The sequence below is a fragment of the Eleutherodactylus coqui genome, chromosome 2, assembly GCF_035609145.1.
Source record: "Eleutherodactylus coqui strain aEleCoq1 chromosome 2, aEleCoq1.hap1, whole genome shotgun sequence".
NCBI classification, from domain to species: Eukaryota; Metazoa; Chordata; class Amphibia; order Anura; family Eleutherodactylidae; genus Eleutherodactylus; species Eleutherodactylus coqui.
In genome coordinates, this window is record NC_089838.1 from 51777732 (window position 1) to 51803127 (window position 25396).

The 25396-nt window shown below is 49.2% G+C and overlaps 1 protein-coding gene across 10 annotated transcripts in view; it reads left to right on the top strand.

The window, feature by feature from the left end:
- Nucleotides 1-8478: 8478 nt before the first annotated feature.
- WNK1 (WNK lysine deficient protein kinase 1) overlaps nt 8479-25396 on the top strand; it is a 90502-nt gene continuing 73584 nt past the window's right edge. For 5 of the 10 annotated variants that reach the window (XM_066590922.1, XM_066590923.1, XM_066590925.1 and 2 more), the window contains exon 1: nt 8479-9138. In XM_066590922.1, the coding sequence (XP_066447019.1) occupies nt 8641-9138 (498 nt within the window). In that variant the 5' untranslated portion in view covers nt 8479-8640. Of the gene's footprint in view, nt 9139-10121; nt 10185-25396 lie in introns of those variants that run through there. The other 5 variants (XM_066590929.1, XM_066590930.1, XM_066590928.1 and 2 more) reach the window with 3 other exon arrangements.

A 25396-nucleotide genomic window follows, 5' to 3' on the forward strand; every position in this document is an offset into this window, starting at 1 on the left:
TGCAACCCAAGCACTTATTTCTGGCCCGTCAGATCCAGCTACAATGTGCTCTTGTCATTCGTCTCACTGTTGCTACTACCTTGAACTCGGTTACCCTTCCAATTAAGTACCCTAGTTCAAAAGGGGGGGGAGAGAAGATATAGGTGATCTAGGTATTGCAGGTCAGCTATTTTTAAATTTTTTAAAATTTTTTCTTTTCCTTCTTACAACAAAGGTTATGATCTATTTGAAATAGAATACCAGCCTGATTGTCTAGCAGTAATCGGTGCAAGGGGTTTCAGAAGTGCCAATTCAGCTGGCAGAAACTGAACCGCTTGAGGTAATGTTTAAAGGGTTGCGATGCCTCACGCGCTTCCTTATGCTGGAAGGTCCTGAAAGCATATTGAGAATTGCGTGATGGGACCCTTGGGATGTTGTATCAAACTTCACCTGTCCGGTGAGGCTTGTATACACCCCGGGTCTGAAAGTCACCCGACCTTATGTCGGATGGCAGCAGACCAAGCGACACCTCTACCCGTCCTCACTCTTACGTACGCAGAGGAACAAGCTCTTAGCCCCCTTGGTCCGTCAGTACCCCCTGGCACATGTCCAGGAAGATGCAATTGCAGACACTGTCTCTTCTTTATGTTAACTGAAAGCCCTTGTTAATAATGCATATTCTGAGTTGTTTTTGTAGATGGTACCAGGGTAATTGACGACTCCACGCTGGATATGCAGTGGTCACGCAACAAGATGTCCTAAAAGCAGAATGCCTCCGCATGTCCCAGGACAGGAAGCGGAGTTACAGGCCCTCACTGAGGCGTGTGGAGTGGTAGAAGGTAAGACGGCAAACATTTACACTGACTCCCGGTATGCATTTGGCATAGCTCATGACTACGGCCTAACATGGAAGGCCAGACAGCTTGTTACCTCAGCAGGACAGCCAATTAAGAATGGTGCAGCGGTGACAAAGTGGAAAGCTCACACCAATTCCTACAGCAGAGAAACAAGAGGCAACGCCATCACAGATCACACAGCAAAGGCAGCGGCCCTTAAGCCGTGGAAGAAAAGAAGAATTTAACAATAACTTTGGACTTTGACTAAACTTTGGACTTTGATATAAACCTTGGACTTTGATACAAACTTTGGACTTTGACATGCTAAAGACTTTACAGTTACAAGCCAGCAATGAAGAAAAAGACAAATGGACTAAATATGGGAGCAGCAGAAATGGGACGGTGAATGGCGAACAGTCAACAGAACTTGCCCACCACGGTCCCTGTGCCCCATGATGGCCCAGCGAATGCACGGAAAGACACACCTACCAGGGGTCCAGAAGTCCGCCTTGAGGTCGTGTCCTCTGGTCTGCTCTGTCGCCTCCGGTGCCGTCCGGCATGGCGTGCCCACGAGGGTCTTTCTGACTTTATTCCTGATGATGTTGCCTCCTGTGGCTAGAAACGCACTGACGCCGAAATCTGCGATCTGCACGGAACCGTCTTCACCCAGGAGGATGTTCCCAGCCTTAACATCCCTGAGGATCTGGCCGTTCTTATGCAGGTACTCCAGGCCTTCTAGCAGCAATGATGTCGACGCTTGAACAAGGACGGGTGGCTCCTGGGTTTTCTGTAGTTGCTGCATCATCACTTGTCCAATTTTGCATGATCTTTGCCGTAAGCAACAGGGCAGAAGTAAATTTGCCACATAACACTTGCCTAGACCACTCTACCCATTTCAGGGATTGCAAATTGACTACACTCAGCTCCCACTTGTTGGGAAGTATGAATACGTGCTTGTTGTTGTTGATGTTTTTTCAGGTCGGAGACCTACCCTGTTACCAAAGTAAATAAGCAGGTAATCGCACAGGAGCTGATGAATGAGGTAACCTGCAGAGATGGGGCACCGGAAGTGATTGACTCAAACAAAGGTACACACTTCACACCTGCAGAGTTTAGACAAAGTTAAAAGACTAAATGGTACGCTTAAGTTAAAAGAAGTGTTGTTTGGCTCTATGCCAAGATTGGGGCTGTATCATCCACAAGCCCTACAGCAGGGCTATGACATAGTAGCCGGATATGTAAAGCACCTGTGTGACCAACTAATGGTAACCCAGAATCTAGTCTTTTTCTCCCATTCCAGGCCCAGACAACCTAGAGGGATCTCATTCCCTACTACCTGGAAACTGGGTGGTCGTAAAGAGGCGTGTCCGGAAACCCTAGAGCCCGGACTCGAGAGGCCCTATCGAGTCCTGCTGATCGCACCTACTTTGGTAAAGGTTGAAGGAATTGTTGTTTGTTTTGGGACTAATGGACTTTTCATGCCTTACCTTTGCCCCCCCATGAGAAGGAAAATGAAGGACATTTTGTTTATTGATGGACTTTTGGACTCCTCACTCCATGCTTCGCCCTTGTGAGAGGGTGCAAAGGGACAATGCCCAGAACCACCTTGTTAGACACCACCAAGTACTGTTGGACTTGTACACACACCTGGTGCCACTGGTTTTCCTTTCTTGGCTGTTCCTGTTCCGTCAAAAGAACTGTTTGCATGGACAAATGAAAACTCAGAAACCAGAGATAGCTGGTGGGGTAACACATTTAGTTCTTTGAACCCTGCCAATTGGTTTTCTGGTTTAGGAGGTTGGTTTATGGGGATTCTACAAAGTATATTACAAGTTGTGATGATTTTATTATGCATTTATAGAGCAATTAAGGTTATAATTTCATGTATTTCTAAATGTACTGAAAAAGCTTTCTCTTCGCCGATATGAATCACGTGTTTATGGACTAGGAGTCATACTTGTCTTGACTCCATGTCCAAAACGGGGGAATGTGAGGGGTTAATTCAGGTTTATGCCTTTAAATTGATAAGTGTATTTCACAGAATACTTATGTGTTTATAATTTGCGTCTTCTTCTGCTAAAGGTTTAAGCTTATACGTGTAAGGGCCGACGCTTTAATAATAGACTACAGCGACTCCATTTTGTATCTCTTTGCTTGTTTTGCTTTAATACATGTATCTGTATTAAATTTCACCTTTTACCTAGAAAGATGTTAGATCCCAATTATAATAATGACCTTGAATATGTTCACATATGTCTTATCAGCTTTCTCTCTCTCATGTCTTCTTTCCTTGAGAAAGCTCACTCCCTTCTAGTAAGAAGCGTCCAGGAACATTTTGTTTTGATACAGTTGTCACCGGACATTGATGTATTGCTCATGTAGGAGACTTCTTTGAAAGATGTGTATTGTCAATTAAAATCTGCAGATGTTATGTAGCCTTGGGCATGCGCAGTAATCAAATAACTACGTCAGCAAAAATCTTCTATAACTGTAAACTCTTTGAATAAACTTTCACTTCACTCATGGCAATCCCATCTCGCATGTGGCTGTCCATTTGTGTCGTCTGAGTACTCACCCCTAAAGACCAATTTGGAAGCAGACAGCATCAGCTCAACGGTCTGAGTTTGACCCCCCACAGATGTCACACTATTATGGGGGGATCTGTTTACGTCACACTGTTGTGGGGGGATCTGCAGATGACAAACTGTTATGGGGGATCTGTGGGTGTCACATTGTCATGGGGGATCTGTGGATGGCACATTGTTTTAGGGAATCTGTGGATGACACATTGTTAGGGGGCGTCTCTGCCTCAGCATTGTTATGGGGACACCTGCAGCTAACACAGTTTGGTTAGGGAGGCCCCTGATATTATGGGGTGGGGGTGTGTGGCTCACTTATCCCGCTCTGATAGGACGTCATATGTGGAACCTCTGAGCTCTGGGAGCGTTGGGTATAGATAAGTGTAACAGATAAGTGATGGCCATATCGTCCGCGGTTACGTAACTGCTCAGCTGTTGTCTGCAGCTTCACCTGCTGCTGGCCCTTGAGGTTGTGTTGCTGAAACCTGACGACAAAGCAGCAGGCAGCGTGGCCATTCATATACGAGCGGCACTGACTATTCAGACGCAATATATGTATCTGTGTAGTTGTCAGCACATGGATAGAATTGGCGCAGCAGTTCACCATTAATGGACGTCATTTTTAATCTACATTTCTGTGTAGTTCTATTTCAACTACTGCCAGTGTGTCAGTCTTTACTGTAGTTGTGGCATTCTATTCATGCACCAGGAAGCACATGGGACTGTGTATCTGTGGCCGGACTCTACGGGGCTCCCTGAGCTGTCCCTGCCATGGAGAGCTGTGAGCGACAGTCAGAGACGATGGAATGGTCCCCATCCGACATGAGTATTATTGGGGTTCTGGGTGTCTCATTACGACACCTGCTGCGCTCCTCATACATCAAGGCACGGGCCACAGGGAGAGCTTACTAATGGACAACTGGAGGGTGCGGAGGGCAGACACAAGGCGCAGTCTGTCACCCGGGGCTCGTCAGGTCCCTCCATGGGATAAGTGACCAGAAGTGCAGAAGCCTCCCCCCACCCTTACATTATCCCCCAGGTCTCCAGGCCTGGAACCTACAGATGTAGGTATATAGGGGAGACTGATATCAGCCGCTCGTTTGCCGCCACTATGGATATTGGTGCCGCTAGAAGCACCGTCAAGTCAGTTTCAATTTTCAGCATGCTAATGAATAGTGCATCCTCTACAATATCCCTCATTCTACATATCAACTTATAAAGAGCTGTGTACATCAATATACACAGAGCTCCCTCCAGTGGTGGTTTATATAAATCTGCATACAGTGAGCTCCTCCTAGTGGTACCGTAGTTTATATATCTGTATGCAGTGGGCTCCCCCTAGTGGTGGCTTATATAAATCTGTATGCAGTGAGCTGCCCCTAGTGGTGGCTGCAGGTACTGAGGATTTTCCCCTGTAAAGTGATATAGAGTGCTGTATTATTGGTACAGAGCTCCACCTCCAAGGAAAATAATTATTAGAAAATGTGTGATGTATGTGTATTGAGGGTCACTGTTGCTGTCACTATTATGCAGTTACTGCAGCTGACACTGTTTTGTAGGTATTGCAGATGAAACAGTTTGGGGTCACAATGGCTGATGCTGTTATTGGGCCACCATGGCTATCACTGTTACGAAGGGCTCTGAAGTTGACACTGTTATGGGGCCACTGTAGCTGACACTGTTATAGGGTCACTACAGATATTACTGTTGTAGCTGTCACTTTTATGGAGGTAGTGTAGCTGACACTGTTATGGGGGTACTGCACCTGATGCTGTTATGGAGCCACTGTGGTTATCACTGTGATGGGGATTATGGCAGATGATAGTCTGAAGTCATAAGGGTATTTTCATGTGTAGCAGAAAATGGATTTTCTGCGGCCGAAAATTCACACCAAAGCCAGGAAAAAAACATTTAGAAATCCGCGCCGTTTGTACAGATTTTGATGCAGTTTTTATTGTCGATCAGCAGCAAAAAAACCTGATCATTATTTTGACAGATTTTTTTGTCACGGTTTCGATGTGGATTTTGCGCTACTTGTGAATGCACCCTAACTGACACTGTTTGGGGTCACTATAGCTGCCAGTATTATGAGGTTATAGTGGTAGACACTGTTATGGGGTAACTGAGAGCTAGCTCACATCTATGCTAAGGACTTCCGTATTCATGTTCTATTATTGGAGCAGGAAAATGGTGCCCACTGACTGTACGGATCCGTCTTTTGAAGACATCGAACGGCGTTAACATGTCTGTTGATTAACAGGAAGAAACAGCGCTGCGCGCCGGGTTATTCCGTCCAGTGATATAAAGGGATTCAGCGATCGAAGTTCTGAACAGAAACCTCCAACTCTGATGTGAAAATGTCCTGACAACCTTATAAGGAACTGTGGCTCACATTTGTTATGGGCATACTGCAGCTGACAGTATTATGCGGCTATTAATGAGCGCACTATTACTATAGGAGCCACTGAGAGGGGGTGCTATTGCTATGGGGGCCACTAACTGGGGCACTATTACGGTTGGGGCCACTAATGAGTCCACTGTTACTATAGGGGCCACTGAGAGGAAGTGCTATTACTTTAGGGGCCACTAAAGGGTGAACTGTTACTATAGGGGCCACTGAGAGGAGGTAATGTTAGTATAGGGGCCATTAATGGGCGAACTGTTACTATAGGGGCCACTGAAAGGGGTGCTGTTACTATAGGGGCCACAGAGAGGGCGAGCTGTTACTATAGGGACCACTAATGGGTGCACTGTTACTATAGGTGTTGCTGAAAAGGGCGCTATTACTATCTAGGCCACTAATGGGTTCACTTTTACAATAGAGGCCACCAATGGGCACACTGTTACTATAGGGGCCACTGAGAGGGGGCGCTGTTACTATAGGGGCCCCTCATGGGCGCACTGTTACTATAGGGACCACTGAGATGGGCAGCTATTTCTATACGGGCCACTAATCATGAGCTCATCGTTACTATAGGGGCCACTGAGAGGGGCGCACTGTTGCTATAGGGGCCACTGAGACGGGGCACTGTTTCTATAGGGGGCCACTAATCATTGCACCGTTACTATAGGGGCCACCGAGAGGGGGCGCTGTTACTATAGGGGCCACTAATGGGCACACTGTTACTATAGGAGCCACAGAGAAGGGGCACTGTTACTATAGGTGCCACTGAGGGGGGGCGCTGTTACTATAGGGGCTACTGAGAGGGGCCGCTATTACTATAGGGGCCACTGAGAGGGGGCACTATTACTATAGGGGCTACTAATAGGGGTGCTGTTACTATAGGGACCACTGAGAGGGGTACTGTTACTATAAGGGCTACTAAGAGGGGGCGCTATTACTATAGGGGCCACTAATAGGCGCACTGTTACTATAGTGGCCACTGAGATGGTGCGCTGTTACTATAGGGGCCACTAATGGGCGTGCTGTTACTATAGGGGCCACTGAGAGTGGCGCTGTTATTATAGGGGCCACTATTGGGCACACTGTTACTATAGGGACCACTGAGATTAGGCGCTGTTCCTATAGGGGCCCATCATGGGCACACTGTTGCTATAGGGGGCCATGAGATTAGGCGTTGTTACTATAGGGGCCCCTCATGGGCGCACTGTTACTATAGGGGCCACAGAGATGGGGTGATATTTCTATAGGAGCCACTAATGGGCTCGTCGTTACTATAGGGGCACACTGTTACTATAGGGACCGCTGAGATTATGCGCTATTCCTATAGGGGCCCATCATGGGCACACTGTTGCTATAGGGGCCACTGAGATTAGGCGTTGTTACTATAGGGGCCCCTCATGGGCGCACTGTTACTATAGGGACCACTGAGATGGGCAGCTATTTCTATACGGGCCACTAATCATGGGCTCATCGTTACTATAGGGGCAACTGAGAGGGGTGCACTGTTGCTATAGGGGCCACTGAGACGGGGCACTGTTTCTATAGGGGGCCACTAATCATTGCACCGTTACTATAGGGGCCACCGAGAGGGGGCGCTGTTACTATAGGGGCCACTAATGGGCACACTGTTACTATAGGAGCCACAGAGAAGGGGCACTGTTACTATAGGTGCCACTGAGAGGGGGCGCTGTTACTATAGGGGCTACTGAGAAGGACCGCTATTACTATAGGGGCCACTGAGAGGGGGCACTATTACTATAGGGGCTACTAATAGGGGGTGCTGTTACTATAGGGACCACTGAGAGGGGTACTGTTACTATAAGGGCTACTAAGAGGGGGCGCTATTACTATAGGGGCCACTAATAGGCACACTGTTACTATAGTGGCCACTGAGATGGAGCGCTGTTACTGTAGGGGCCACTAATGGGGGCGCTGTTACTATAGGGGCCACTGAGAGGAGCGCTGTTATTATATGGGCCACTAATGGGCACACTGTTGCTATAGGGGCCACTGAGAGGGGCACTGTTACTATAGGGGCTACTGGAATAATGGATTTCAAATCATTTGCTGAGATAAGCCACGCTTCTCTTTACATTGTTTTTAGTCGCACCCCCTATCTATGACTGTTATGGGGGCACTACGGCTAATACTATTGTGGGTGCACTGTGAGCTTTTATAACATGCGTCTTCTCAGGGATGTTTGCTTTGTGGTGACATGTTCCTTGCAGCATGCGTGCCTGTCACACCTCTGAGAGCCCTGTTGGGTACGTGTATACTTCACACATGACTCATCAGCTCGGCTATTGTGAAACCATCTTTATGGAGACACTGCAGCACCTTAAACCACCTTATGGTCAAAAACCTGTAAGGCCTCAAGCAGACCTGGACTACATTTCCCATTACGCCCTGCGGGCTACGGTAACGTCATGTCCTCACCCAGGAGAGGGAGAGGTTAGGACGCATGCGTAAAGCATTCAGGGAGGTGCAACTCATGTAGTGGGTGCGGCTACTGTAAGGGCGGGGTGAATAGAGCGCAAAGCCAAACAATGGGCGTGGTCGTCGTGCCGAGCAGCTACTGCTGGAAAGCGGAGGCGTGGTGGGTCTGTTACATGTGCTGGGCGGGGCCGCTTTTGTTAGTGGGCGTGCCCGTCCGGTAGGGGTGTGTCCCGGCGCTCAGTGTGTGTCAGCTCGGCGCCGCGTTGCGCCATTTGGCAGTTGTGTCCGGAGAAGCTCTCATGTCCGCGACTCAGAATGGCCTGTGAGCTCCGGCCGTGGGAGCCGACTCACAGCCCGCTGCCCGCGCAGGGCCCCGACCCCCGCTGAGACCCCGCCTGACACCGCCATGTCCCTCGCCCCGCCGCGGCCCTCTAATGGCTCCAGCTCGGATACGTCGCTGGCGGCCCCTAGGGAGGAGGCGGACGGCCGGCCCGAGGAGTTTCGCCGCCGCCGGCACACCATGGACAAGGACAAGGCCGAGCACCGCTTCTTCCGCCGCAGCGTCATCTGTGACTCCAACGCCACGGCACTGGAGCTGCCGTCCAACCAGTGCATCTCCCCGCCCGAGTCCGTCGTCTGCCTGCCGGCGGTGCCCGTCCTCTCCCAGCCCGAGGAGCCCGCCGCTGCCCCACCGCCCGCGCCCGCAGAGTCCCGGCTGCCCCGCTCGGTACCGGAGGAGCGGGTGCCTGACGACAATGAGGAGCTGGAGACCAAAGCGGTCGGCTTCTCCCCGGACGGACGCTTCCTCAAGTTCGATATCGAAATTGGCCGCGGATCGTTCAAGACGGTGTACAAGGGTCTGGATACGGAGACCACGGTGGAGGTGGCCTGGTGCGAGCTGCAGGTGAGCGAAGACCGCGGGGGAGGAGCCAGGGGAGCATAGAGTGCAGAGGGGGGAGGAGCTGGGGCCATAGTGTATAAGGGGCTGGACACGGAGACCACTGTGCAGGTGGCCTGGTGTGAGCTACAGGTGAGTTTTTGCTAGAAGCCAAGCGGCTGCGGGGGGAGGAGTCAGGGGGGTAGCACAGAGTGCACAGAAGAGAGGTCAGGTGGGCACAGAGTGCAGAGAGGGGAGGACCTGGGGCCATAGTGTACAAGGGGCTGGACACGGAGATCACAGTGGGGGTGGCCTTGTGCCAGCAGCAGGTGAGTGGGGACTGTAGGGAGAAGCCAGGGGGCAGAGAGTGCAGAGGCTGGGGTCATAGTGTACAAGGTGGTGGACATGGAGACCACAGTGGAGGCGGCCTGGTGTGAGTGGGAACCGTGGGAGAGGAGCCAGGGGGGCACAGAGTGCATGGAGGACAGGAGTCGGGGCCTCAGTGTACAAGGTGCTGGACACGGAAACCACGGTGGAGGTGGCCTGGTGTAAGCCCCAGGTGATCAGGGACCGTGGGGCAGTAGCCAGGGGCCATGGGGAGGAGCCAGGGGGCACAGAGTGCAAGGAGAAGCCGGGGCCTCAGTGTACAAGGGTCTGGACACGGAGACCACGGTGGAGGTGGCCTGGTGCGAGCTGCAGGTGAGCGGGGGACCGTGGGGAGGAGCTAAGGGGGGGGGGGGCACAAAGCGCAGGGAGGGATGGAGCCGGGGCCACAGTGTACAAGGGTAGGACACAGACCATGGTGGACGTGGCCTGGTGCGAGCTGCAGTTGAGCGGGGGAGGAGCCTGGGGGGGCACAGAGTACATGGAGGGGAGGAGAGGAGCCAGGGCCTCAGTGTACAAGGTGCTGGACACGGAGACCATGGTGGAGGTTGCCTTATGCGAGCTCCAGGTGACTAGGGACCGTGGGGGAGGAGCCAGGAGGGCACAGAGTGCAAGAAAAAGCATGGGCCTCAGTGTACAAGTGTCTGGACATGGAGACCACAGCGGAGGTGGCCTGGTGCGAGCTGCAGGTGAGCAGGGACCGTGGGGGAGGAGCCAGGGGGGGAGGGGGCACAGAGTGCAGGGATGGGAGGAGCTGGGGCCACAGTGTACAAGGGTTGGACACGGAGACCACGGTGGATGTGGCCTGGAGCAAGCTGCAGTTGCGTGGGCACCGTGCGGGAGTGAAGCCAGGGGGGCACAAAGTGCAGGGATCAGAGGAGCCAGGGCCACAGTGCATGAGGGGCTGGAGACCACGGTGGAGGTGGTCTGGTGCGAGCTGCTGGTGAGTGGAGACAATGTGGAGGAGCCGGGGGACACGGTGTACAAGGGGCCGGACACTGAGACCACAGTGGAGGTGGCCTGGTGTGAGCTCCAGGGACCGTGGGGGAGTAGCCAGGGGCCATGGGGAGGACCCAGGGGGGCACAGAGTGCAAGCAGAAGCCTGGGCCTCAGTGTACAAGGGTCTGGACACGGAGACCACGGTGGAGGTGGACTGGTGCGAGCTGCAGGTGAGCGGCGGACTGTGGGGAGGAGCTGGGGGGGGGGGGCACAAAGTGCAGGGAGCAGAGGAGCCAGGGCCAAAGTGCATGAGGGGCTGGAGACCACGGTGGAGGTGGTCTGGTGCGAGCTGCTGGTGAGTGCGGACACGTTGTACAAGGGGCTGGACACTGAGACCATGGTGGATGTGGCCTTGTGCAAGCTGCAGGTACATGGGGCTGCGGGGAGGAGTCGGACCCGTAGCAGAGGAGCTGGGGCCACAAAGTGCATAGAGGGGAGGAGCAGGTTTGCAGGGAATGGAGTGTACAGGATGGATGGGGCACAGAGGAGGCGCTTTTCTCACCGGGCTGTATAGAGGAAAGGATCATGGCGGCCTGCGATTGTATGAAGTCTTGTTTACACTGTGTTTGAGGGGTGACTGGAGTGTGGTAGTGTGGGGTCTGCACCGTAGACTCTTGGAGGTGACTGAAGTGGGGTAGTGTGGGATCTGCACTGTACAGTCTTGGGGGATGACTGGAGTGGGGTAGTGTGGGGTCTGCACTGGTGAGTCTTGGGGGGTGGGGGGGGGGGTGACGAGTGGGGTAGTGTGGGGTCTGCACTGGTAAGTCTTGGGGGAGGGGGGGGGTGACTGGAGTGGGGTAGTGTGGGGTCTGCACTACAGAGTCTTGGGAGGTGACTGGAGTGGGGTCAGCACTGTAGACTCTTGGGGAGGGGGGGGGGTGACTGGAGTGGGGTAGTGTGGGGTAACTGGAGACGATGCCATGAGGGCATAAGCGGGTATCGGTCATGTAAGTATGCTGTTTTTCCGCCGTTCCTGCGGGTTCTTGTGTGTCAATATCTGCTGCATGTTGACGTGTGCAAAAAAACCTCCAACGCAAATCTGCTGCTCCAATCCGCACGTTTCCTGTGTAACTGCGCCCGCCTGTTCACTTCAGGGGTACGTAAGACGTGCCAAAATTATTTATTGCGACCAAAAACTGCCCATGTGAACGAAATTGTGGGTGCTATTTACTGTAATGTGCACAAGTACGCCTGCTTGAACGAGCCCTCGGTAGTAGGAGGAGGGACTATGAAACTTGGGTGGTGACTGGAGGACGACCTACAGATCTGCTCCCGCTGCATCTGCTTGTCGGGTGACTGGAGTGACCCCCCCAGTGGGGCGTGTTGTGCCCGTGCCGTGGCTGGAGCTGATTTGACTTTATAAGTGTAAGTCGGTGATCTGCGCAGTGTGACCACGATCGTCCTAACTCCAACGGCTTCCTGTAGAGGAGCGTGCGGCCGCTGTCACGCGCTTTTAATTAATTTTTTTTTTTATTGGTGAAACATTTGATGTGACAGAGTGGGTTCGCCGCGTTGTCGCCATGTGCGCCTCGGGCCTCAGCCGGCCTCATTCGTCGCCTCCGAGTCACCCAGGTGAAAGACAGGTCAGGAGTCTCCATCAAATTAGAGTGAAACTGCTCAGTGCCCTCTTCCGGTGACTAACGTCTTTACAGCCGTGACACTGGCACATACCTGTCCACGAGATCGCGGGCGGTCATCGCGCTGGCACAGGCTGGCATCAGCTGCTAATTATAGACCGGGTCTGTAATTGCACTAATTCCTGTAGACACGGTATTCTTGGTGTCTGTTATAGCGCAACAATTAAAGGGCCGACAGATAAATGCGGACGCTCACCTGGCTGGCAGCACGCCAGACTGTACTTAACCTATTCTCTACCAGCAGCGGACACCATCCGTGTGGTTAGAGCTCAGCGTGTGTATCCCTAATGGGACACTACAAGTGCCATCAGTCTTCTTTGTTTGGTTGCAGTCTATTGCTCCCTGTTATCAGCCATGTCAGCCACTGGCTCTTATAATGCGGGAGCATTATAAGAGCCACTGCCGCTCTTATAATGCTCCCGCACTATGTGACTGACATTCGCTGCTACTTATAATGCTCCCGCACTACTATAAGATGTGACTGATATCCGCTGCTCCTCTTATAATGCTCCCACACTCCTTTAAGAATCGTGACTGATACCTGTTGATACTTATAATGCTCTTTCCGCTAAAAGATATGGTAACTGACGATTTCAGAACTTTTGCAATATAAGATGCGACTGATATCCGCCACCCCTCTTATAACACTCCCACACTTCTATAAGAATCGTGACTGATATCTGTCGATACTTATAACGCTCCCGCATTAAAAGATATGGCAACTTGACTATTTTACATTTTATAGTGCGAAGGTTATAACTGATATCCGCCACTCCTCTTATGATGCTCCAACACTATAAGATATGACTGATGTCCGCTGTTACTTATAGCGCTGTGGAATAAGTTGGTGCTATACTAATAATAATAATAAACCTGTATTATAAGATTTGACTGATAACCAACACTCCTCTTATAACACCCCTGCAGTGCTATAAGATATGCAACTGATATTTCCTGCACTATAAGATCTGACTGATATCTGCTCCTCTTGTAATATTGCACTGTAATAGGCTAAGTGGAGCAGTAGATATGAGTCCCACATCTTCTAATAGTGCAGGAGCGTAAAAAAGAACAGGGATATCCGACACATACGGTGAGTGTTTTAGTGCTCCAGCACTACCATAAGAGTGGTGGTGGATATCAGTCCCATAATGCTTCAGCACCGATATAACAAAAGTGGTGGATATCTTATATCCATTCTGGAGCATTATCGCTTCAACACTATTATAAGAGGAGCAGTGGATATCTGGTCACATAACGCTCCTACAGTATAAGATGTGACTGATATCCATTGCTCCTCTTGTAACGCTCCTGCACTGCTTATAAGACTTATCCGCTTCTTCCCTTGTAACCCTGCTGCAATATTATAAAATATGTGACTTATATCTGCTGCTCCTTTTTATAACACTCATAATGAGGTATAAGATGAACAGCTGATATCAGTCACATATCTTAGATCAGTGCTGGAGCGTTATGGGATTGATACCAGCAGCTTTTATAATGCTTCCGCACTATAAGATGAGACTCCTATCCACCACCATATATTAGTGTAAGAGCGTTATAATGGGAGCAGTGGATATTGTATGTCTTACAATGGGAGCAGTGGATATTGTACGTTTTAACACTCCTATTATGCTCCTTCTGTGATATGTGATATCCGCTGCTGCTCATGTAACGCTCCTGCACTGATATAAGTTGCTGACTTCTTGTCTGCTGTAGTATCGGTGATCTTGCCGCCCGTCCCCAACAGGGACGGGTGGCAAGATCATGTAAAAGCCATTTACCATGGAGTGTCGCCCTTTAGTGGCCCCAATAGTAATAATGCCCACGGTAGTGGCTCTCAAAGCAATGATGCGCTAACATTGCTGTAGCGCAGTCTGTAAATGGCGATTACCAGATGTGATGGTGGGCAGCATGGCGGTTTTGGTGTTGGCGCTGGCTGTAGGCATGCTGGGCAGCTGTTCAGCTCTAGGTTTGCCGCTGGTCGGCTTGGCATCAGTGGGCAGCGCTGGGCATAGATTTGTCTAGATTTCCACTATCCTTTTTCTCAGTGTCTGGCTGATAACAGCAATGGGGTCCCTTTAATTACACACGCAGAGCAGAGGGGCTTATTCTTTCTTCAGGTCTGTTGTGCCCGCTCCACTTGAGCCTTGGCATCCATCAGGATACGCTGTCCTGGTCTCTGATGGGCCGGTGTGACCTTACCAGCAGCGCGCTGACAGGTGCAGACTTGTGACAATGTGTAAGAGGATCTGGAAGTGCTGAAGGAAGCAGAACGGATGTTTCCTCATCACCGCTGGCATCAATGAATGAAGGACCCGGCAGCGATGACTAAGGACCTACTTCCGCCTCGTTCTGTGTCACCGGCTCCATTCACCCATAAGTAGAAACCTTATTGCGGGCTAAACCATTATGGCGGCCAAACCGGCGCGGAGTACAATCCTCGGGAGTTCCTGTCTGTCCAATAATCCGGCACCAAACATCGTAACCCTCCGACTTGGCATTGTTGGCGCATGCTGGGTGTTCTAGTTCTGAAGATTGAGACCGTCGATTTATTGTAGCAAACCATCAGTTCTGAGTTCTTGGATGCAAATGATGAATGTGTCTATTCACTGACAGCAAGCAAATGCGTGAATAGCTGATTATTTTTGTACCTGAATACTTGGGAGTACAATGCTGCTCTTTATTTCTCAATATCACTGCTTGCTGTCAGTGAAATGGGGAGGAATGGAAGCTTTCCTTTAATCTGGCGTTCTAATAATCTGGCCTTTATTTCCAGAAGTGAATGTCAGAATGATCCGGAATAGTATTGGCATGGCATGCTGGGAGTTGGAGTCGTACAACAGCTGAATGGGCGCGTAAATTAGAGACTGTCGATACATTTGTAGCAACCGATTCGCTGTGAGGTGGCGATTGCTGGATGCAAGCAATGGTTCTAGTCACTGACAGCAAACAAGTACTTGAATGTCTCATAGTTTGTACTGCTGTGACTTGCACCTTGTCATGAAGCCTGTCCACGGGCGTAGTGATATCCGGCGGCAGATCTCCGGGATATCACTCTCCTGGGGAGCAGGAGAGAGCTGACAACTATCCACGCTGAGCCTATCTGACAGATGGGTTCACCATGGAGAATTGCGGCAAATCGCAGCATGCTGCGATTTAAATCCCCTCGAGCGGAGAATAGCTATGGTCTTCCGCTCGTGGACAGCGGGGCTGCACTTTCCATAGTAAGTCTATGGAAAGCGTTCACTGCCTTTCCCACAGCCGGATTATCGCCGAGGGAAACTCAATGAAAAATCGCCCGTGGACAGGAGGCCTTACTGGGAATACAGTGTTGTGTTGTCCTTTCACGATCACTGCTTGCTGTCAGTGAAGTGTACTTTATGTACATACGATTCCTCCTACGTCCACGTGCTGCTGCTGGTGATGCGTCCTTTGCATGGCGTGGCTCAATGTCACCGCCACTTAGTACGCATTCACTGCATGATTTGCTCCTGCTTTAATGCAGAACATACTGTACTTTGCTGTGAGCTTTCCGAGGGATAAGTGCAGCTTTAAAATCTGCATTCTTTAGCCGCAGGTTTTGGAGTGGTTTCGCCGTCGGCATTTCGCTGCGTTTTTCTCTCCGCATAGAGAGGAGTGAGGCCGCTGCGGAAACGAGAAAATAATTGACACTCTACGGAATTGAATTCCGCGCCGTGTGGCTTGACTGCAGCGTGTGGATGAGACTCGTCTACTTTGCTGACTAATCCCGGGATGAGGAGCCGTTGGCGGAATCGCTGTGCGGACTTTACGCACGGAAATTCAGCAGCAATTCCACCCCGTGTGAAAGCAGCCTAAATGCTGCAGACTTTCCATGTAGAAAGTCAGAGTCTGCCCCTGTGTGAGCGTGCCATCAACGTCTTGTGTTCTGAGGGTGTGTTACAATGTATCCACTGTAAACCATCCTCTGTGATGTGAGCGCATCTCATGTGTATCTGTCCTGGGTGGACACACAGTAAGGCTGTATTCACACGGCACCTGCTAGTCGTTGAAAGGTCTGAATTTTCGTTCCATTAACTTATTTTTTCCGTGCATGTAAAACACATAAATATACAGACTTTTTGGTTCTCACATTTTTTTATGGTCTCCATATTACATTCATTTAAAAAGGCCGCGCTCGCATCACGCAAGTGCAGTCTGTTTTCTTTTTAACACTGCCATTGACTTGAATGGGCAGTTTTTGTTAGAAAATAGCGCAGCATGTTCTATTTTTGGAATATTTTCTACTTGGACTGAAACTGATTTCTCTTACATGGTGTCCGACTACGGTATTTTTTTTTTCTTCCAATGACAGCAATTGCGCGCTGCCTTCCGTTTTAATTTATTTTGTTTATACAGATGGAAAAAGTTTTCAGTTGCGGCGATTTTCTGCGCGTGTTAAACCAACCTGCAGTTTGTGTGTGTCGCCCCTTCGCGTCGCCGATTAGTATTCTTTACCAGCCATAGTCTTGTCAGTGTTGATGGCAAAACGTTTTCTCTGCCATTGTTTTCCCCATAGACCGCCATGTGCGCCATATTCTCTGCTGAGCACACTTTGTTTCGGTTGCTCCTCTGTGCGAGAAGAGGGGCAGCAACACGTTTCACGACCTTCTTGTCAGAGAATGAGATCACATATCCCGCATGGAGCTCTCGGAGGACTTGGATTTCGTTTCACGCTGGCTCAGAACCGCAGGCTCTGCTAGCAGCTCCGGGCTAAATATATAGCCGCCCTCTCTATTGATTCCTAGAAAGTGATATTTTATGGTATGGGGTCTTCAGATTGGGGGGTGGGGGGACTTGAGGTTTCAACTGTGTGAGTCCTGAATGTGTATATGAGGGGGATGATATACTGGACTCCTAATTAAGTCTATTTACTCCACTCGCATCCAGAGCTGCATCCAGCACTTGCCTAACAGAGCTAAGCTCTTACACTATGTAATTCCTGATGTACAGCAGAGACCTCGATGAAGACCCTGAACAGGCAGGAGGTGCAGGTAAGGGAGGAGGGATGTAGTTTTAGGCACGATGGAGCAGCAGAGCAAAGCCAGTGACTGTAGGATAATAGTGTTGAGTCTCTGGCTGCAGTAGAGATTTTCTCCCCTGAACTCCTCCTTCTAGTTGACAGAAGTTACTCATCTGAAGTGACTCACTTTGTAAATATATTACATAAATTACTGTATCTTCTACTGAACCTGATATACTTCCTCTATTATACCCCAGAGCTGCACTCACTGTGTACATGCATTACTTATCCTGTACTGATCCGGAGTTACATTCTGTATTATACTCCAGAGCTGCAATCACTTTTCTGCTGGTGGAGTCACTGTTTACATACATTACTTATCCTGAGTTATATCCTGTATTATAGCCCAAAGCTGCACCCGCTATTCTGCTGGAGTCACTGTGCACATACATAACTTATGCTGTACTGCTCCTGAGTTACATCCTGTATTATACCCCAGAGCTGCACTCGCTTTCCTGCTGGTGGAGTCACTGTGTACATACATTACTTATCGTGTACTGATCCTGAGTTACATCCTTTTATACCCCAGAGTTGCACTAACCATTCTGCTGGTGGAGTCACTGTGTACATGCGTTACTTATCCTGTACTGATCCTCACTTAAGGTCCATTTACAGACAAAGATGATCGCTCAAAATTTGTCAGAAACTGACTGTTTAGAACGATCATCTTGTATTAGCTACTAACGGGTTAATTGGCCCATTAGAAGCCAACTAGCTTCGTTTGCATGTATTTAGAGAACCGCGGGTTGTCTGTTCTCTAAACACATCACTATTGTTCTCCAGCGGGGCAGTAGCTGAAAGAATGTTATCAGCGCTGCCTGCGGAGAACTGTGTGGGGTCCGTCTTATTGGTCCCAATTGATTTTAAACAGATCAATTCAGCGACGGACGAAAAGTACACGGTAAGTGTGCGATAGGCACACCATAACAAACAACGATTATCGCTCAAAAGATGGGTTTTGAGTGATAATCAGTGTGTGTAAAGGGGCCTTTACATCTTGTATTATACTCCAGAGCGGCACCCACTATTCTGCTGGTAGTCACTGTGTACTCACATTACTTATCCTGTACTGAACCTGAGTTATATCCTGTATTATACCCCAGAGTTGCACTCACTATTCTGCTGATGGAGTCACTGTGTACTTGCGTTACACATCCTGAGTTACATTTTTTTTAATATTCCAGAGCTGCACTCATTATTCTGCTGAGGATGTAACTTGGGATCAGTACAGGATAAGTAATGTATGTACACAGTGACTCCACCAGCAGAATAGTGAGTGCAGCTCTGGAGTATAATACAGGATGTAACTCAGGATCAGTAATGTATGTACACAGTGACTCCACCAGCAGAATAGGGAGTGCAGCTCTGTAGTATAATACAGGATGTAACTGCGGATCAGCACAGGGTAAGTAATGTTATGTACACAGTGATTCCACCAGCAGAATAGTGAGTGCAGCTATGGAGTATAATACAGGATGTAACTCAGGATCAGTACAGGATAAGTAATGTATGTACACAGTGACTCCACCAGCAGAATAGGGAGTGCAGCTCTGTAGTATAATAGAGGATGTAACTGCGGATCAGCACAGGGTAAGTAATGTTATGTACACAGTGATTCCACCAGCAGAATAGTGAGTGCAGCTATGGAGTATAATACAGGATGTAACTCAGGAGCAGTACAGGAAAAGTAATGTATGTACACAGTGACTCCACCAGCAGAATAGTGAGTGCAGCTCTGGAGTATAATGTAGGATGCATTTTTCAATTAGCGCTCGGCAAGCTATTGTGAAACTACAACTCCCAGCAACCTAAAAACCCACTTCCGAACCTTTTGTGTTCCTACCGTGTGACTACAGCTGTCCTACTATCTGAGTCACGGCTTTGTGTCGGCTTCCTCTTGCGGTTTGTACTTGGTGATTAGCATCCTCAGCACTTGTGTATGGTGGCCGGATGCCTCCTTATAGACAGCAAAGCTGAGCTCCGTCCGTTCCACGGGGTCGCTGACGCTGGACGTGTGCGATAAGTGGCTGTATGTAAATGAAGCAGACCCTCTGCTGTGAGGTATTCCGTCGGCCTTTGTTTACAGTTCACTCAGCAATGTTCATTCACTGAAAGCAATCAGATCTGGAAACGCAACATATGTTACATGAAGTTGTAGCCGTTCTGCAGGAGTCGAAGGGCCCTTTAATTTACTTGTTTACGTCTTGTTGCCTTGTCAGGATGTTCTCGGACGCTCATGTGACCGATTATCCTGTAACTTTTTCCGATATCAATAGCTGCTTTGTCCTGTCTGTCCGCCAGCGCGGGGATGTCACAAATTTTGAGGAGTTCGGCCAAGTTACATCAAGGTCGTCTGACAATAAATGCCACCATTGATGACCACCTCCTCTGCAAATTCTGTATTGTAAGCCATCCCTGTAATGTAGTGAGTGACCCCTCATCACACACCCCGCCGGGAAGGTGCAGCGTTTCCTCCTGTTGACGGGGCGGAAGCTTCCTGTGGGCATCGTATGCCAGAAACATTGTGGCTTGTGTAAGTGCCACCTCCATTGTAAGTGATACCCAGTGCCAGGCTCCTAACAATGAGCGTCCTGTCTGATGCGTGAGCTCGGGATAAACTCTGGTTCCTGCGCTCAGGTGCTCGTGCCCCCAAAATGACTGTTTTTGAAAATGTAACCCCTCTCTGAACAGATCGGGCATTGTTAGCCACCCTCGGGTTCTCATGACCTCCTCTCCAATCGTCTTCTGCTATGAGATCTCCTGGTTCTGACAACAGTAAAGCTGGGTGTGATGTCAATCTGCTATATCTGCTGTCACCAGCTTTCCCAGCCCCAGAGATTCCACACCTCAACTCTGTCATCTCTAAGATCGGGTCAGGTGTTGGCAGAGCGCTTTCCTCGCTTTGTAAAATTTAACGCATTTCATATCTCTTATCTACAACTTCCTCGTTTTTTGCAATGTAAATTATCTTTAATTATGGCGACATTTAGGTGATTTATAAAACCATTCAGGTCTTTTATTACCGGCATATTACAGGGCAGAATGAGAACATTGAGCCATTAGGAGAGGCCCGGAGGGGCCCGCTGCACCCACCCGCCAGGCGCTCGAGTTAAGCAGTAATCCGGTCATTCAGTCGGCAGGGAAGCGAGCGCTGGCTGACTTACTCGAGACTGATCACTGCAGCGCCTTCAATTACGGACTCTACCCCCATTTTCTGGTTAATAAACTATTTCCAACCCGCCACCCTCTAGTTCAGAGTACTTCATGTGCCATTGTCCTCCCCTTCTACGGTAACATAAGGGTGCGACCTTCATGCAGTGACACGGGGGCCCTCACCATGCTGTGTAGGGACCATCCAAAGCATTGGTAGCTTGAGCGCTTGTGCCTCAGGGCCACCCTGAAGATCTGTGGGGGGCCCAGCAGTAACCAGGAAGCCATTCTGTGAAACTCTTTAACTCTGTCTGGCCTATGTTTTAAGCAGCAGACTATTTTCATCATCACATTGCAAGAGCCATAACTAGTTTAGTTTTTTTTAATTTTCTTTCTGGGCCAAGTTGTATAAATTACCGGCCGCACTCTGGGGTCTATATGTTGTCTGATAGAACGTTTATTACTTTTTTCTGAGGGAGGGGGGTCGTGGGGAGAAAAGTCCAGAAATTCCGCCATGTGGTTATTTTTTTTTTGTTTTTTTTTCATATTAGTGTTCACCATTCGTTAAAACTAGCTGGATAACTTTCTTATCTGATTGACATGATTACTGGGACACCAAGTTTATAGAATTTTTTTTTTAATTTTTTTTTTACTAGTTTCCAACAACAAAAACACATTTTTAGAGAAACACAACTGAATCTGTATCGCTGCCTTCTACGACCCAGTGAGTTTTTTTTTTTTTTTCTTGCGGGAAAAGGCTGGGTAGTTAGGAACATATAATAGGTTTTACCATATTCAATATTTTTATTTTTTTATATTTTATCCACTTTAAAAAGGTTTTGTTGGGAAAAATGTGTAATGGTTTGAAACTGGATTTTTTATTTTTTTTGTTTACTTAATTGAACTTTTTTAAGTCCCTGAAGGAGATTTGAAGATGTGATTCGATGTGATTTGATCGCTAGGATAGTACACTGCGTTACAAGCTTTGTCAGGCTTCCAGCTGCCTTGGAACCTATTTTTAACTTGTAAGTGCACTGGGGGGTGCCAATGGGTGCCAGTCTTCCTCCCCCTGTTATCTGCTCACAATTCCTGGCGGTTAGAGCAGGAGCCGGGCTGTCAGTTGTCAGCTGAGCAACTGCCTTAGAAGAAGAGAAAATTTGTGCAGGTTGGAAGCCCATTAGTGAGGCTAGTAAAAAGGCGTATTGCAGTGATGAAGGAGTTGGGAACCAATATCTAGTTGCAGAGCTTTGCAGAAGTCTGGTTTGGCGTGGGCGGCCCAGCTGGGTTTTTCCCCAGCAGGGCTGCTTCTCTGTTTAGTTTTGGCATCTGCATAATGCCATCTCATTAGAAAACTGGTGGGTGCAAAGGGTCGCCTGCTTCCTAAACCAGGTTGTGGGCTCCTCCCGCCGCTGCAAAGGGGTTTGGGGCAGATCCTTCCATGCTCTTAAAGAGTGGGCGGTAGCTCCTCCCACTGCTGCAAAGGGAGGAGCATCAGCAGCTTGTACCCTTCATAGTGCGTGCAATGGTGGATCTGTCGCAGTGCAGGGGGTTTGCAGTTTCCCGCTTTTAATTAACAGTTTGCATTTTATTCGGGAATTGCTTTTAAGCAATTTTCTTGCGTTTTGCCAAGTCAGTTTGGAGTGTCAGGGGGCGGACGTTACATAAACCCGCCAGGAATGTGCGTTCTCTTTCATCAAACGTGACACACGGATGATACATTTCCTCAGGAATCCGGGTCGCCTGGGAAAGCACGAAGCAGCAGAGCTGAGGTGGTGCAGCGTGCACGGGCTTGTCAGCCAACACTCTTCCCACATGGCCTTATGGAAGAAGGGAAAGGCTTAGTGCGCCGAATCTCCAACTGCATCGTAATCCACAGTGAGCGCTGAACAGGACTTACATTAGGGATCTGTGGGAACGTTCTGCAAACGGACATGTTTATAGGTGGATCAAAGGAGGCAGAGTGTGGAGGACTGGTGTGGTGTGCCGTATGTTGGCGTTTTTCATTGGTTTTAATGCCCAATCAAATCAGAACAATTCGGAGAGCAGAATAGTGAGTGCAGCTCTGGGCTGTAATGCAGGATGTAACTCAGGATCAGTACAGAATAAGTAATGTATGTACACAGTGACTCCACCAGCAGAATAGTGAGTGCAGCTCTGGATTATAATACAGGATAAGTAATATGTATGTACACTGTACGATTACCACATTAGGAATAGCAGGCACATGGAATCTTGTGATCAGGAACGCGGTGCCATGTGATGGCCACGTCATGATATGCTCTCAGATAATATGCTGACCTCTCCTGTGTAGCGGAAGTCAACATTTGGCAGTCATGGGTAAACATGGGGACTTGAGTGACAACAGGCAGATTGTTGGTGCCTGCTGGTGTGTTGTCAGTGCTTCTTAAATAGCCGTTGGCTGTTCCTGAGCCGCAGTACCAAGACTGGTTGAACCAAGGACAGACATTCGACAGCAGATGACACAGCAGCAGGCCACGTGGGGTCGTTCCTGGAGGTGGCATCGCATGGCACCTCTGGTATCTCAGCCTCAGTGGACCAACTGACTCAGCAGTACAACAGAAGAGTCCTTCCATAATGACCATGTGATGAACCTTGCGTCAACTGGGGATCAATAGCTGAAGACTTACACAGGTGTCCTTGATAACCACCTATGGGCCCAGGAGAGACATCAATGGACACGTGGCAGAATGTAGCCTGTAGTGAGGAGTCCAGTTTCTTGCTGAACCACACAAGTGTCCGGGTCCACACCCCATGGGTGCACCGTTAGAGTTCACCAGGCCGGTGGTGGCGGTGTCATGGTCTGGCGTGGTCTAGGACCATTGGTCTTCATACAATCCTTGAATGGTGAAAGCTATAGGGACCTGTTGGCACCCGTATCTCCAGGAAGTCTTCCCCGACCACTTGGTGTTGCTGCCTTTCTGCAGGACAACACTCCGCGTCATCGAGCTCAGATCACTGTTATTGTAGGAACACGACAATGAATTCTCCTCCTTGGCCACTAGACTCACCGGACTGTGACCCCATTAAAGGTGTTTGGGGTTTGCTGGAAAGGGCAGTGAGAACTGCACCCACTTATCGGCCAATGTGCACCAACAGAGCTGCTGCAGCGGGAATGGGGCGAGCAGATTATGGAGGATGTTCACCACCTTGTGCCGCGATCGCCCAGAAAGGAGGTACAACTTGTCACTGGGTAGATGTCCCTAATGCAGTGTAAAGGGTAACCTGTACAGTCAGATGAACCCCGGAAGTGACAATCTGGAGAATCTCAGACGTCTATGACTGAGCACATCAGACTTCTATTTCGGGAGACACGGGCCGCGCCGCGACGCTCCTACGTGCAATAAAACTGGTGAACCCAATAAAAAGCAGGGTATCCAGGTGAGCTGTGGAGAACACGGCATGATCAGGCTCGGTGTGCCAGGGCGGAGGATGGCATCACATGAGTCAGGGGAGCAGTAATCGCCAGGTGCAGCCTGCCATCCGCTGTCAGTAATTTCTCTCCGGAGCAGGGAGGCAACTAATGTCTCAATATAGCAGCGAACCAACTATAAAATACTGGAAATTGCAAAAATGGCGACACCCCAACGTCCTCCCCGGCTTTATTAGGGAACTCACCCTTCCTTACTGTGCGGTCTCTTTGCCTTGTTTGTCCGCTGTTACAGCAGAAGTTTTTCAGATTGCGATTTCCATCTTTTTGATTGGCGCGGTGGCTTGCAGATCTCTGCACAGAGCGTTCACTTCCTGCTAGTCATGAAAGACACTTTGATTGCAACCAGCTTTGTATGCCTCACTTAGTGCCCACAATGCACTGTACAAGTGAGGTGAGCAGTAGTTGCCTCTTCCCCACTTGCTGCTCTTAGACCCCTGTCATTAGTACAGTAATCTGAATTGTCGCACAGCGCTAAGTCCTCCACCTGCTTCCTCATTCCAGCTGCCATGTAGATCTTCACTGCAGTTCTGTCATTTTGATTTATGTTTACAGAAAGCTTAGGATGAGATGGGGATGGGAGACTAAGAGGGGGGGGGGGGGGCTAATACGGATTTAAAGGAACTTGTGAAAGAGGTGTGTCCAACTTGGTGATTGTTTCTAGCAGCTATCAAACTGAGTGCAGCTCTGGAGTGCAAAACAGGATTATGTATACGGCGACTCCACCAGCAAAATAGTGAGTGCAGCTCTGGAGTATAATACAGGATGTAACTCAGGATCAGTACAGGATAAGTAATGTATATACACAGTGACTCCTCCAGCAGAAAAGTGAGTGCAGCTCTGGACTATAATACAGGATGTAACTCAGGATCAATACAGGATAAGTAATGTATGTACACAGTGACTCGACCAGCAGAATAGTGAGTGCAGCTCTGGCGTATAATACAGGATGTAATGTATGCGCAATGTGACTGCCGGGTAATTTCCATGTCTAATCTGTCACTTCTGTGTTTCCGCTGCTCTGCTGCCTTTCATCATTCTGGGTGACATTTAATTTCCCATCTCGCACGTTATGATCTGACTGAAGCATCACACTTAAATTATAGCGACATGTCATTGGAGGTCTGATGGGTTTGCTGTTTTCGTTGCTTCCAGCGAATGGATACAACTGCTTCCTACCTGTTGTCTGCCATAGCTGAGGGTTTGTTACAGTTGTATCTGTGCTAGGCAGCCCTGATGCTAACAATGTCATTGGCAAAAATCTCTCTCCTGTGCTGATACAATGTATCGTATTCGGTGACCTCGTAGACTGAATACTTTTTGTAACAAATTCTTAGCTGTGACAAGTATTGGATCATAACAGGTTTTAGGCTGGGTTCACACAGGGCGGAATTTCTGTGCGGAAAGCCCACACGGCAGTTCTGCACGCAGCTCCAAATCCTGGTATTGGCCAGCAAGGTGGATAAGATTTTGCATACATATCGTGTACATGCTGCGGCCAAGCCGCACGAAAACTGGCATGCGGCGCGGAATTCAATTCCGCAGCATGTCAATTCTCTTCTGTTTTCTGCAACGGCCTCTCTATGGGGAGAGAAAGCCGCAGCGAAATGCTGACCGTGAAGC